Below are 15,219 nucleotides of genomic sequence, written 5' to 3'. Positions count from 1 at the left end.
GAAGATGTTAAAAAGTATAGCCCCTAGGACAGAGCCTTGAGGGACCCCATTGGTCACAGGGCACCACGACGATTGACTTTCATCAACCACCACCCTCTGGGTCCTACTGCGGAGCCAATTCCCCAGCCAGCGGATCATGGTGAGGTCAAGGCCACAGTTGGCCAGTTTTGCCAAGAGGTGAATGTGGGATACCAGCTCAAAGGCTTTTTTAAAGTCAAGATATATGACATCAATCTCTTCCCCCTGGTCCAGGTGACAGGTCACCTGGTCATAAAAGGAAATGAGATTGGGCAAGCAAGACCTACCCACAACAAACCTGTGCTGGGAATCTCTCAAGATATTGTCGTCAGCTAGTCTGTTAAGGATGGCTGCTTTGATAATCTTTTCCAAGACCTTCCCCAGGATAGAGGTCAGGCTGATGGGCCTGTAGTTTGCTGGATCTATTTTCATCCCTTTCTTGAAGATAGGCACCACATTGGCCTTCTTCCAGTCTTCGGGAACTTCACCAGAGCACCAGAAGTTCTCAAAGATCCATGGCAGGGGCTGAGCTATGATACTTGCCAGCTTCTTGAGTACCCTTGGGTGTAAACCATCAGGGCCAGCTGACTTGAAGGTATCCAGCCTGTCAAGGTGTTCCATCACAAGGTCGGTGTCCCAGGGGCACAGGCCCAGAAAAGGGGGAGGCCTCGCTCAGAGGCAAACCGCAAGTAAAAAGAAGAAAAAGCGACAACATACCTGTTGCAGGGGCCAGGAAGAGCGAGACAACGCATGGCGGGGAACCGCCCATGCAGTTTGTCAGCTGCGCCTATATCCAGCTGAGGCCAGGTGACATCACAAGGAGACGCCACCTGGCGGAAATCAAAAGTGACTCCAAAGGCACAGAAAGGAAGCTGAGGAGCGGAGGAGCCACAGGAAACTGCGGCATGGAGGGTGTGCAGCCACGGCAGCCACCGGCAGCGGCAGCAGCAGGAGCAGCGGCTGCAACCTTTAGAGCCGTGGAGAAAGCCCCGCTGGGATCAGAGTTCCGGCAGGGATCAAGAGAGCCAGCAGGGAGCCCGGCAGAGGTTGAGGTGGCAGGAGCTGCATGGAGTCCCCATGGTGGGAAGGACCAATGGGGGACCAACAGGACCACCGAGGAGGGCGGTAGTGACCGCAGCAATAGCCAGTGTGGGAGCCCTCATTAAAGGCAATGGGTGCCACAGCTCCAGGGTAGAGGATGACACTGGAGAGAAGGGGAGAGAGACCCCGGTTGAGGTAAAGGCTTGGATCCAGACCTGGAGGGCGTGAGCCTAGGGGTGTCAGTGGCATTAGAGTCCAGGAGGGTGTGGGACTCCCTCCCATAGGTGTTCCTCTTGTAGTATTTTTTCTTTTGTCATGTTCCCCTGGCAGTCGTGTTAGCAGCTTCTTGATTTTGCTTCATGCTGGGTCACCTTAGGGTGAGGGGCTTGTGGTGAGGGTGTTAAGTATATTCCCTTTTAGGGTCGGGCTATTTTCCGTCCCCTAGTGAGAGTGGGTTAGCAGAGCCCTTGACACTAGGCCAGGGTAGACAGGAATTCATCTAACAGCGAGAACAAAACTGCGTGAGGACCCCATAAAGGCCAACGGCCTCAGATGTGGATGGCGCAAGGCATCAAGGAAGACAAGCCCAAAGGCCAACAGTCACCAGACCTTCCAGGTCCAGTCAGGGCCCAGGGTGCTCATCGGCATGAGGAGCTGCAGGGACCGGGGAAGGCATAAGCAGGGGGTAGCCGCAAAAAGATTTGGAGGCCCATCTCGAAGGTTGGCGCATGGCTGGGGTATAGGGGAGGTTGGAGCCCCGTGAACACCCACCGATATGCGTGACAGCTCTGGAGGAATCCTCAGAGGGGACACCCTCCACTGAAGTAGCACTCAAAGTCGTGGCAGGTGAGTTTGGGGATCACCCTAAAGACAACCGAGGTACCCTCCAGGATCTACACAAAGGTTCCTGGTGAGCCAGGTCAGCGGTTCGGGTGAAGGCAGTGTGAGAGCTTACCATCGAGAGGAGGTGGGCAGAGTCGGCTTTAATGGAGGGTAGAAAATCTGCCTCACCTGTCCCACAGTGGGCAGGGGCATCCCATGGGACTGGTGAAAAACTGACCTGAAGTACCCATTTAGCAAGTTTGCTTTTTCTTGGGCATCAGTTGTCAGTTGTCCCATCTGGTTTAGCAGGGGTTCATTGGTGCCCTTTGCTTTTCCTCCAGCTCCCCACATATCTAAAAAAGGACTTTTTATTGTCCTTGATATTTGTAGCTAGCTGGAGTTCCATCGCAGCCTTGGCTTTCCTGGTTTGCTCTCTGCAGATCTGGAGCAGAGCAGAGTATTCCTCCTTGGTGGTGGTTCCAATCCTCCATCCTTTGTAGGTCTTCCTTTTAAGACGCAGGAGGTCCACTTGTTCCCTGGAGAGCCAAGGAGGCTGCTGTGCCCTTTTGCTGCCTTGCCTCCGAGACAGGATAGACTTTGCTTGCACATCCAGGATTCCTCCCCTGAAGAGTAACCACTTGTCCTGAACTCCCCTCTCCTTTGGGTTGTGGCCCTTTAGGGCCTCACTGACAAGCCTCCTTAGCTTGTCAAAGTCAGCTTTCCTGAAGTCGAGGACTTCTGTATTGCTGACTGACCTGCCAGCTTTACAGCAGATGGTGAAGGTGATGAGTTCTTGGTCACTGTCACCCAGCTTCCCTTCGATCGTTAAGTTGCTGATTAGGTCATCCCCAGTTGCCAGTACCAGGTTGAGCAGTGCTTTATGTCTCATCGGCCTGTAGACCTCCTGCGTCAGATAGAGGTCATCCATGCAACAACATGGATATATAGGGAGTAAAAGGAAGGCCCAGGGAGGAATAGGACCCCTGCTAAATGGGCAGAAACAATTGGTGACAGACAGGGGGGACAAGGCTGAACTCCTCAATGAGTTCTTTGCCTCAGTGTTCCTAAGTGAGGGGCACGACAAGTCTCTCACTGGGGTTGTAGAAAGGCAGTAGCAAGGTGCCAGACTTCCATGCGTAGACCCTGAGACGGTGCAGAGTCACTTGGAAGAACTGGATGCCTTTAACTCGGCAGGCCCGGATGAGCTCCATCCGAGGGTGCTGAAGGCACTGGCCGACATCACTGCAGAGCCACTGGCGGGAATATTTGAACGCTCGTGGCACACGGGCCAAGTCCCGGAGGACTGGAAAAGGGCCAATGTGGTCCCCATTTTCAAAAAGGGGAGGAAGGAGGACACTGGCAACTATAGGCCAGTCAGTCTCACCTCCATCCTTGGCAAAGTCTTTGAAAAAATTATCAAGACTCACATTTGCGAGAGCCCAGCAGGACAAATTATGCTGAGGGGAAATCAGCACGGGTTCGTGGCAGGCAGATCGTGCCTGACCAATCTAGTTTCTTTTTATGACCAGGTTACGAAACGCCTGGACACAGGAGGAGGGGTGGATGTCGTATACTTAGACTTCAGGAAGGCCTTCAGTACGGTATCCCACCCCATACTGGTGAACAAGTTAAGAGGCTGTGACTTGGATGACTACACAGTCCGGTGGGTGGCGAATTGGCTGGAGGGTCGTACCCAGAGAGTCGTGGTGGATGGGTCGGTTTCGACCTGGAAGGGTGTGGGCAGTGGGGTCCCGCAGGGCTCGGTCCTTGGACCGATACTCTTTAATGTCTTCATCAGTGACTTGGACGAGGGAGTCAAATGTACTCTGTCCAAGTTTGCAGATGACACAAAGCTATGGGGAGAAGTGGACATGCTGGAGGGCAGGGAACAGCTGCAAGCAGACCTGGACAGGTTGGACAAGTGGGCAGAAAACAACAGAATGCAGTTCAACAAGGAGAAATGCAAAGTGCTGCACCTAGGGAGGAAGAATGTCCAGCACACCTACAGCCTAGGGAATGACCTGCTGAGTAGCACAGAAGTGGAAAGGGATCTTGGAGTCCTAGTGGACTCCAAGATGAACATGAGTCGGCAGTGTGACAAAGCCATCAGAAAAGCCAATGGCACTTTATCGTGCATCAGTAGATGCATGACAAATAGGTCCAAGGAGGTGATACTTCCCCTCTATCGGGCACTGGTCAGACCGCAGTTGGAGTACTGCATGCAATTCTGGGTGCCGCAATTCAAGAGGGATGTGGATAACCTGGAGAGGGTCCAGAGAAGGGCCACTCATATGGTTAAGGGCCTGCAGTCCAAGCCCTACGAGGTGAGACTAGAGAAACTGGACCTTTTCAGCCTCCGCAAGAGAAGGTTGAGAGGCGACCTTGTGGCCGCCTATAAGTTCATCACAGGGGCACAGAAGGGAATTGGTGAGTATTTATTCACCAAGGTGCCCCTGGGGGTTACAAGAAATAATGGCCACAAGCTAGCAGAGAGCAGATTTAGACTGGACATAAGGAAGAACTTCTTCACAGTTCGAGTGGCCAGGGTCTGGTACGGGTTCCCAAGGGAGGTGGTGCTCTCCCCTACCCTGGGGGTCTTCAAGAGGAGGTTAGATGAGTATCTAGCTGGGGTCATCTAGACCCAGCACTCTTTCCTGCCTATGCAGGGGGTCGGACTCGATGATCTATTGAGGTCCCTTCCGATCCTAACATCTATGAATCTATGCATGAGAGAAAGCTTTGCGACTGCTCGGATTTGGCTGAGTGCTCCTCCCACAAGATGTCTGGGTAGTTAGTCTCCCATGACAACCATATACCAGGAGTGTGCAGCCTCAGCTAATTCCCTGGCAAACTCGCAGTCAAGGTCTTGATCCTGGGTAGGGGGTCTATAGTAGACTCCCACCGTAGTATCCTCTGTGCCATGTTCCCCCAGATTTTAACCCAGAGGGTCTCAAGTCATCCGCCGTGGGTGCCAATGTTGGCTTGCAGGGATGCATAGCTTTCCTTGACAGGGAGAGCTACACCCCCACCCTTTTTATCTTCTCGATTCCCTCCTGTATAGGGTATAGCCATCTATACCTGTGGTCCAGTCATGGGTGGAGTCCCACCAGGTCTCTGTTATCCCTATGACATCATAGTTATTTGCATTTAGCAGGAGGGCAAGTTCCTCCTGTTTGTTCCCCAGGCTCCTGGCATTTATGTATAGGCACACAAGTGTCCCCATGTGGGCCTTTGCCTTGCCTACAGTTCATTCCAGGGCTGTGGCAGGGGTGGGCTCCCTTAAGTGCCTTGGCCTGCTGGCTTTGCACGGGTTGCTCAGCGGGCCAGCAGTGGTGGTAGTCCCCCTGTCCCCCAGCAGGCTTAGTTTAAAGCCCGGTAGAGCAGGTCAGCCAGTCTGGCAGAGAAGAGCCTCCTCCCCAGGACTCTAGCAGCTGGTTAAAAGATGAACTGGAGTTCTCAGTCACCCTTCTGTAGACAGGGTGAACAAATTATATTGGCTGAAAATAGGGGTAGGGGGAAGACTTAGTTACTGCAATTAGCTGATGTATGCTATTTCATGTCTGTTCCTATCTCATGGAAAATGGAAGCTAGGCTGGATGAGTTTACCCCTAAATGAAACAATTACTAAGTTACCACAGTTAAGCTTCCACACACGAAAAGATAGAAACATGAAGTAGCTAAAGTCAACTGACTTTCCTTTTAACTCAGTATAATTTGTTTGCCCATCCACAACATCCCATGGGTGATGTGTCTACACATTCATTAATGCATCATAGTTACAGCGCGTTAAGTTTAGTACTTGGATAATAAAGTACCAAATCAATGTGCTGTAATTGGTACTACTGCACAATAGCATCACCACCTGGACACACTTGTACAGACGGTAACTGTGCAGTAGCCTAATACTACTATGCAATAGCATATTAGCACAGGTTTTGCCCGGCACGCTACTGTGCAGTGTTATTAGGCTACTGCTTTGTTAGCATCTTGTGTAGACAAACCATCTGTTTTGGATCTCATTCTGGGGAGATAAGCTAGATGCTGTTTGACTTTTAATACTTCTGACGCTTCCCTATTCCTGCAAAACCTGTGCTTCATAAAGATGCTGCTGTTGTATTTTATTTCCCATATTTTTCTCTTGGTTTCACTCCTAGGAGCAGTAGCATTGCAAACTCTGGCTGTTTGTGTGCTTTCACGCTCCATGACACGAAGCTACCTGCTCTTTTGCACAGCATCAGCAGCCGCTTCTCACTGAAACAGGAAACAAAGACCAGCAGGAAGAGAAATTATGATCTAACTGTAATTTTTTTTCTTTAAAACAATCTGCTGGATCTCTGACTTTTTATTAAAAAAACCTTCAAGATCCATTTCAAATGGTAATAAGTTCATTAAAGCAATATAAACGTAGTTCAACTGATGGTCACATAGCTTGCAAGCAACGCACAACAGAATGCACTGCATGGTTAACTGCTATGTAAAAACACCCAAGTGTACTTGTTAGTATGCTGTGTATCTAGTTTCAGTTTTAATTAATTTAAGCTGACAGAGCTCAGAGGAACTGATGAGCACTGAAAGAGTTAGAGACAGCTTGAGCCAATGAGGGCTGCAGGCAGCAAGACAGACTTGGGGACAGAGAGAGAGAGAGAGAGAGAGAAAGAGAGGAAGCACAAGTTCATCAGATCAAAATGGAAATGTCAACTTCATAACAATTTATAACAACTGGCTGTGCCAGTGAAATGACACTATCATTATGACCAATGGACCAAGGCTTAAAAGTGATTTTCTCCTTAAATAATGAATGAGAGAGAAGGTTTCCAGCAAATGGAACAAGTGGACAAAAGGCAGTGTCCTTGGGAGATAGGCAAAGTCTTTGTGACCACCGCTGGATCTAGATCAGTCAGATAAAAGTGCAATCATGAAACAAATATTTCTTTTTTCCCAATAAGGTTAGCACAAGTTAGAATCACTGGGCGCATCTACACATACATTTGATCTTAGATCAGTTTACTTGTGAGTAAACAACTCACAAGTTAACACTTCCAGGCAGGTGTCTACACATGCAGGGACATTACTTCCCAGCTGCTTCTACTTCCTGCGGCCCCACAATGGGCCCCTGTTGCCACAGGGGGAATTCAAGACTCCCTCTGAGTGCTATCCCAGGGGCTGGCAGGGAGCACTGGGCCAAGAGACATTTTAAGGGCAGGTCCCAGCTCAGTGCCCCAATCAGGTGATTGAGGCGCGGGTCTTGGAAAGAGCTGCAGGGGAGGGGCAGGTCCCATAGAAGTGCGGGACTTGGAAAGAGGAGCCGATGGGGCAGCTTGCAGTGAATCCTTGGCTGGGAGGGAATTCCCCCCCCACAGCTGGGGGCTCACTACTAGCTGTCCCACAGGTGGATGGGGCAGGAGATTTGTTCCCCACTGCAGCCTGTTCCTCACCCAGCTTCATGCTCACAGAGCTGAGCAGAGAACAGGCTCTACAGCCCCTGCCAGCAGGGAGCTCCTAGTGCCAGCTCCATGACCTTGGGGCTGGTGCTGGAAGATGCTTATCATAGAATCATAGAAGTAGGGTCGGAAGGGACCTTGTAGATCTTCAAGTCCGACCCCCTGCTGGGGCAGGAAGAAAACTGGGCTCAAGTGACCCCAGCCAGGTAGGCATTGAGCCGCTTCTTAAAGACCCCCAGGGTAAGAGCCAGCACCACTTCCCTTGGAAGCTGGTTCCAGATCCTAGCCGCCCTAACTGTGAAGTAGTTCCTACGGATGTCTAATCTAAACCTACTCTCCAACAACTTGTGGACATTATTCCTTGCTATCCTGGGGGGTGCTAGGGGAAACAAGGTCTCCCCCAAACCCTTCTGGTCCCCCCTAGTGAGTTTATAGATGGTCACAAGGTCCCCCCTCAGCCTTCTCTTGTGAAGGCTGAACAGGTTCAGGTCCCGTAGCCTCTCATTGTAGGGTCTGCCCTGCTGTCCCCGGATCATGCAGGTGGCCCTCCTCTGGACCCTCTCAATGTTGTCCACATCCCTCTTGAAGTGGGGTGCCCAGAACTGGACACAGTACTCCAGCTGTGGCCTGACCAGTGTCGTGTAGAGGGAGAGGATCACCTCCTTGGCCCTTCTTGAGATGCACCTGTGGATGCACGATAAGGTCCGGTTAGCCCTGCCGACCGTGACCTCGCATTGTCGGCCCGTGTTCATCTTGGAGTCAGTGATGACTCCAAGATCCCTTTCTGCCTCCGTGCTCTCAAGAAGGGAGTTTCCCATCTTATAAGTGTGCTGCCGGTTACTACTGCCCAAGTGCAGCACCCTGCACCTGTCCGTATTGAAACGCATCCTGTTTTTGTTAGCCCACCCCTGCAACCTATCCAGGTCTTTCTGCAGTCTTTCCCTCCCTACTAGCATGCCCAAATTTTGGTATCATCAGCAAATTTGAACAGGTTGCTTTTCACCCCATCGTCCAAATCGCTGATTAAAGAAATTGAACAGGGCAAGCCCAAGGACCGAGCCCTGGGGGACTGTGCTGCCCACTTCCCCCCAGGTCGAATATGACCCATCCACCACCACCCTCTGAGTACGACCCTTCAGCCAATTCGCAATCCATCTGACTGTGTAGGCATCGATGCCACAGTCACCTAGTTTTTTAATGAGGATGGGGTGGTTGACATTGTCAAAGGCCTTGCTGAAGTCCAGAAAGACTACATCCTATCACAACCCAATTAAGTAGTGCCCATGTCACAAGCAAGTAAAACCATTCAAAGCAGTTTTGTTTTACACTAAGTTAACTAAGGGTTAACAAAAGTTTTTCTAGTAACCGCCTTTTTGCTGCGCATGTCAAAAAGAAATTTATTGCTGCGCCACTAACAGAGATAGAACTTAGCCTTCTGTGCTGTACATAAATCATTATAATTGGTCAAAGAAAACAAGGAGTAACCCTATGATAACACCCTATCGAAGACCGCTAGATAATTGGCGATTCTAATTAAATTTATGACATGGCGAAAAGCAATTGGCTATTACACAAATAAAACCCATCTTCACTTCCGTGAAGAACGGGAGACCTCCATGCACACACCTGAAAAACCTCTGAATGTATGCGTGAGAGTAACTGACAAATTGATCACTTGTCAGTTTCCCCCGTCTTGACCCAATTCTCAGACGTAAATCGACGACCTGCCGGCCCAACCATTTCTCTGCCCGACCACCAAACTCTTATGCAGACCGACCTACGAACCTTAAGCTGTAACTAACCGAATATCTTTGACCTCCGTCTTTCACCACCTTGACGGCGTGAGTAAATAATCTTGCTTTGCAACCGATAAGCGTCCGCCTAATTAATTCCACTCCAAGTGTCACAAGTACCCGCCTGACGGCCTTCTAAGGCCCTGGACCCTTATCTGCCGGGGTGGGAGTCAGGGAGAGCTGCTGTCTGGCTGCCCTGGGTCCCGACACATCCATGGCGACACCTGCATCCAATGCTTTTGTGACCTGATCGTAAAAGGCAATCGGGTTGGTCTGACATGGCCTGCCCCTAATGAAATCATGCTGGTTGTCCTTGAGCATCATCCCCAATGCCGGCCCATCACAGATGTGCTCCTTGATGATCTTCCCAAAGAGTTTCCCCAGGATTGAGGTAAGACTGATGGGCCTATAATTGCCCGCGTCCTCCCTCCTTCCTTTCTTAAAGATGGGGACCACATTGGCTATCTTCCACATTGGCTATCTTCCTGCAGTCAGCTGGGAGATAAGGATCTCCCTGCCTGAGCCCTGCAACTGAAGAGCTGGCAAGGATCTCCCAGCCCCCTCCTTCCCCCCCCTGCCCCTCCACTCTCTGATCATGATGGTGAAACAGGGGGCTGGGAGATAAGGATCTCCCAGCCCCTGCTGCTCAATCTCAATCTTCGAGTTCCCTGCTGCTGGGGCAGGAGGACATAATACCTGCCCAGGCTCTGGTGGTGGAACCTGCCCTGGCAGCAGGCAGCTCCTGGGGACAGGGAACAGTCTCCTGCACCCTAACTGCTGGCTGACTGGGAGCAGATTTGCTCCTGGTCAGGCATCTACGCAAGCTCTATTGCACATTAACTCCTCACGAGTAAATTTGCTACTTGCTTTTGCAGATATCAAATTTACTTGTGATTGGGTGAGTTTTACTGTGCAGTAAGCATGTGCATGTGTAGATGTACATGCTTACTGTGCAATAAACTACACTACATCACAGTAAAGCGTCTCAAGTAGACGTGCCCGCTATGTCTTAAATAATTCCATTTTTCAGTTGGTCTTCATATCAAGTTTATTTAAAGTTACTTTAATATAATGTGATACTATGATATGGCTGTGTCCATACACCTCCCCTGTTTTAATCTTTCTGAAATACCAGTGGGCACATGAAAAGTAAATTAAATGCCCTAAAAGAAACCAAAAGTGCTAAAGGGAAGCAAAATAACAAATGATATCATTGCAACTCTAAACAAAACCTTGAAACACATTAAACTTCTGATTCTTGTGCCACATTTTCTGCTACTTTTACACATAAGGTTAAAGTACACACAGGATGCATCTACACATGCAATTGATATGAAGCAGTAAACCCTGGAGCAATTTAAGCCAGAGTAAACTACTCCCAGGCACAGCCTCAACACACGTGGCCAGGATTGCAGCAATTTGAGCTGAGGCAGAGCAGGCCTGGGCTGGCAAGGAGCATTGGGGGTTAGCCCCGGGATCCAGGTGGTGGCATTGGACAGTGGAGAGGCTGGCAGGGGCATGAAGGTGCTGAAAGTGCAGAGCTGTGTGGCTATGCGGCAGGCAGGAGTCTGATCCTTGGCTGACTAGGCTGATCGGGTGCAATTCATGCCTGTGGTCAGCATCTACATGTGCATTTAATCACAGTAAATTACCCCAGCATAAGATAGTACTGTTAGGGACAGTACTATCTTACTGCGGCATTAATTAGTTTACTGCAGATTAATATCGCTGCATGTGTAGACAGTGACACTTTACTCTGCAGCTAACTAGTCTACTTTGCAGTTAAGCGCATGTGTAGATGAGGCCACAGTGTCATAGCTGTGGTGATCCAGGAAATGGCAAGAAGCAAAGGTTTGTTGGTGATATCTTTTATTAAAACAACTGTATGTCTGGAAGAGAAATTAAATAAGCTTTTGAGCCCTTTCATAAGTTAAAACTTTTTACTTAAACTGTACCTGCTTCTTTCTCAGACCTGAGGAAGGGTGGTTTCTGCCTGAAGGTTTATCTAACATCTCTCCTAATAAACTGTTGAACCAGTAAAAGATATCATGTAAAAAGTCCTCACTTCCCACTTGTATGCACAGATAGTCTCAGCTTATTTGTATCAAGCCTCTTACATTAATAAATGGTATTTCAAATACACATCTTAATTTGTGTTGTGGTTTTGTTCTGAATGAGAGATTTTAGGATCCTATTTCTGCTATGGGATGCCTTTAACTATTTTGCCTGTTCTTATAAGATGTTTAACCTCTTCTTGTAAAGTTTCAGAGTCTTGATCATTGGTGCACATTAATGATGACGGCAACATTAAGACAGACAGTATCTGCAGTATTTATTTTTATTTCCTTTCAAGACTAGCTTTAGCTTGGCCATTTTTTTTATAGTTCTCACAGGGTGCATCTACATGTGCAATTAATTTGAAGCAATAAACTGGTGCTTATTATGCTGGAGTTTATTTCTCCCGGGTGTGATGTTTGAACTTGGAGCAGTTCCCAGGCCCCCTGGGACCCCGCAAGCCACCTGTCAAGCAGGGCTGCTTCAATGCGGCTCAGCGTGCTGTGGAGGGGCTGCCTGGAGCATGAGGGTGCTCCAGTGTGGGGTAGCCAGCAGGGCACCCTTGTGCCCCAGCCAGCCCCGTCAGTGTCTACACATGTGTTGCTGTGGAGTAAATAATTCTGCAATAGGATAGTACTTATGTTGACAAGTAGTAACCTATGGCAGAGTTGATTAGTTTACTGCATCCTAATAGCCCTGTACGTGCAGATGGTGACATTTTACTGTGCAGCTAATTAGGCAGCTCCACAGTAAACATATAATGTAGACATGCCCACAGAGTACTGAAATACTGGCCCCAGTGAAGTCTGAGGGGCTGGTTTCTTCATTAGAGCTAGGCTTTTACCCCATAAGTTTTTAGCTTGACTTTACAATTTTTGTGAGCTGGTAGCTCTTTTGGTCTGCTTTCACAGCTCACATAGACATACCCGAGCTAACTCTAAACTAACTGTATTAGGTACTGATAGCAGCATAGCTATGGCATTTCAGAGCTCAGCACAGACTGAAAAGCCTGCCCAAGAAGCTGCTGGTTTACCCATGCCTCCATGCCTAGGAAGTTTACCATGTAGACATGGCTTTGGATTAGCTGTTGCCTCAGCAGAGGCTTCATATTCCTTGCTAACCAGGTATTCCCCCATCTTTTGGAAGTGGAGCTCCCTCTTCAGGAAAATAAAACTAGTTATGCCCTCTATAACTGGGGACCTACCTAACTTGCAGCAAGAGAAAGCAGTTTTCACAGCACGGTCACAGCTGGAAGAGCTGATTTTGTGGTTATTTCACAGTGGCCCTGTCTCTTGGCACTGACAGTGGCCCTGTCTCTTGGAGAGGCCTTGGGGAGGAGGAGATGAAGGTGTGGCTACCATCTTGGCTAGTGACTGGCCTTCATGCAGCCCTGCCCCTCGGTGCTGATGGATGGACTGGCACAAGGGGGCAGCTGTCATCTTGTCTGCTGCCCTTTGTGCCAGCCTGCCAGCCAGTGCCTTCCCCTCCCAGGCAGGCTGCAAGGCTAGACCACAGCAGCAGCAAAACTTCTCTTGCCCATTGGGGAGCCAGCATTTTACTTTTATTACATTTTTTTGGTTGATTTCCTGGGAAATCATGGCCAATGGCATTTTTTGTGAAGATAACCATTTTTTGCAGTTTCTGTGAAAATCATGAAACCACAATTTAAAGTAGGTTCCTATCACTAACCCCTCACTATATAGTGTTACAGGGCTATGCTGCCTAATGTATTTGTCATCCATCACTGGATCTCCTGTATTTGCTTCATATTTGGAAGACTTCCTTTGCAACCACAGTATCTAGAGTCTTGCTCCAGCTGTAACCCTAGAGGATAACTGGCAGGTTTGTCTGCCCCCTCACTCTCTTGAGTAGTCTTCTGTGCCTCTCTAGGGAGATACACCCCAACTTGGAAACCACTACACTGGGCAGTAGGCAGAAAAACAGAACAAAGATCCCTGTTTACTTGTTACATTTTGATTTATTTATCTGTTTCAGATATGTGCATTGCAACTGCAATTTCTCTTCTTATGATTCTGATTTGTGCAATGGCTACGTATGGAGCCTATAAGGTAATCAATTAGTTTAAGTACAAGGTTAACGATTCTAGTTATTGGACTTGTTATAATTTTTTTTAAGATTGATAAATGGAAATTAAAGTTGTTTTATTTTAAGATTTGTTTAACTACTAAAGGAACTAGAAAGCCTTCTGGTTGTTGGTTTAGATCATATTGTGCCAAGTGATTCTAATTAGGGCAATACAAGCCTAATATTATCTACTGGTAGTTGTATTCACAGTCCACAGTCTCAAATAGTAAATCTGTTAGTATGCTTTTGGATAAATTGAATGCAAAGGCCAAAACCTGTTCCCTTAAAAATGAATAAATGTTTTCCCCACTTACTGCTACGATACCAGGACTGGTTTTAAAGAACATGTTTATTTTAATCCCACTCAATAGTTTAGTGTCCTAGAAAACCAAAGTAGTTCTGTTTGATTTTTACATGCAGCTGTAGAAGGTGTAGACTCGCACCCTAAAGTCTGTGTCAGCTTTGCTGCCAAACATGTATTGGCTGCATATTTTATTTTTTTAGCAGACTTAGCAAGTTATTTTCCCTCTGTGAAACTTAGTCTCAAGAGAGAATTTCATTGCATGATGTCAGGATTTCTTTATTCAGAAGTAAACATTCAGTGCTGCTTTTACTTACAGCTCTTCTGTTTTTCTATTTTATTTATAGCAACATGCAGCCTGGATTATCCCATTCTTCTGTTACCAGATCTTTGACTTTGCCCTGAACACTTTGGTTGCCATCAGTGTCCTTGTTTATCCAAACACCATTCAAGACTATCTACGGCAGCTGGTAAATTGTTTGATGTTAACAGTAATTTTCAGACTGGCATTTTGTTCTGCACTCTTATCTATTATCATTGAATCATAGAAATTCAGGGTTGGAAGGGACCTCAGGAGGTGATCTAGTCCAACCCCCTACTCAAAGCAGGATCATTCCCAACTAGTTCATCCCAGCCAAAGCTTTGTCTAGCTGGGTCTTAAAAACCTCCAAGGTTGGAGATTACATACCCTCTCTGGGTAACCTGTTCCAGTGCATTACTACCCTCCTAGTGAGAGACTTTTTCCTAATATTTAACCTAAACTTCCCTATTCAAGGTTTTTGGACAAATTTCATTAGGCAGGTGTGTTCATCAAAAAAGCCCTAATCCCAAATGTAGAAGTACAGGGATGGAGAAGCTAGAAGATAGCTAGAGGAAGGGTTTAATCATGACTACTTGCTCATGTTTTGCCCCGATATGGTCCAACCTTCCAGTTATTGTTAGCATCATGTAAGCTAATGTGGTTTTCAAAACCACATTTAAACACAATAACCTTTTCTAGTGAAGACGAGCATTGAATGCACTGAGCTACCTTCTTACCCCATTATTCCAGTCAGGACAGAGGCAGAGTTGCACATTGCTTTGTGTTTTGAAGTTTTTTTCTGAACATCTACCTTGAAAATCAAATTTCAGTTGACATTGGTACGAACTCTATTACATGGATGGAAAACTAAGTAAAGGACTATAAATGAAAGGCAATGAGAAACAGCAGATAGATGAACACTAATAAAGGAAATCACAGTAGGCAGCAGTGTGTCAAGTCAGTGGGAGTGGGAGAGTAGGCCATTAGGGAGCTGTGTTAGATCTTGTCTTATTCAGCATCCTCCTTAATGATCGGCATGCAGTAAACACATACTGTACTAATGAAATTCACAGCTGACACTGGAAGTAAAAGAACAGGAATAAGTTAAAGGTCACCTCTATTAGAAATATGACTGGAAAACAACAAAATATTAGCCAACTTGGACATTTTCCTCTACTGTAAATGTAAGTCCATGCAGCTATAGTAGAGTAAAAAAATCTGAACCACAGATATGTGTAGAGAAGTGGTATTTGTAGAGACCAAGGATGATGAAAAAGACCTAATGAAGAGCTTAGACGGCATATTAAATTTCTGGCCTTTTTTCACTGCCTTGTCTGCATAAAGGTGCCTTAAACTGACTGC

General features: G+C 47.5%; 1 protein-coding gene across 3 annotated transcripts in view; it reads left to right on the top strand.

Annotated features, from left to right (window-relative positions):
* LAPTM4B (lysosomal protein transmembrane 4 beta) overlaps nucleotides 1–15,219 on the top strand; it is a 112,724-nt gene that overhangs the window by 35,402 nt on the left and 62,103 nt on the right. For all 3 annotated transcript variants that reach the window (XR_002092870.2, XM_006273235.3, XM_059723857.1), the window contains exons 3-4: nucleotides 13,166–13,239; nucleotides 13,904–14,026. Coding sequence is in view for 2 of the 3 variants with exons in the window: in XM_006273235.3 (XP_006273297.1) it covers nucleotides 13,166–13,239; nucleotides 13,904–14,026 (197 nt within the window). In the remaining variant the exon portion in view is untranslated. The remainder of the gene's footprint in view (nucleotides 1–13,165; nucleotides 13,240–13,903; nucleotides 14,027–15,219) is intronic.

Source organism: Alligator mississippiensis, chromosome 3 (assembly GCF_030867095.1).
Source record: "Alligator mississippiensis isolate rAllMis1 chromosome 3, rAllMis1, whole genome shotgun sequence".
Lineage (NCBI taxonomy): Eukaryota > Metazoa > Chordata > Crocodylia > Alligatoridae > Alligator > Alligator mississippiensis.
This window is presented reverse-complemented; position numbering and strand designations above follow the sequence as displayed.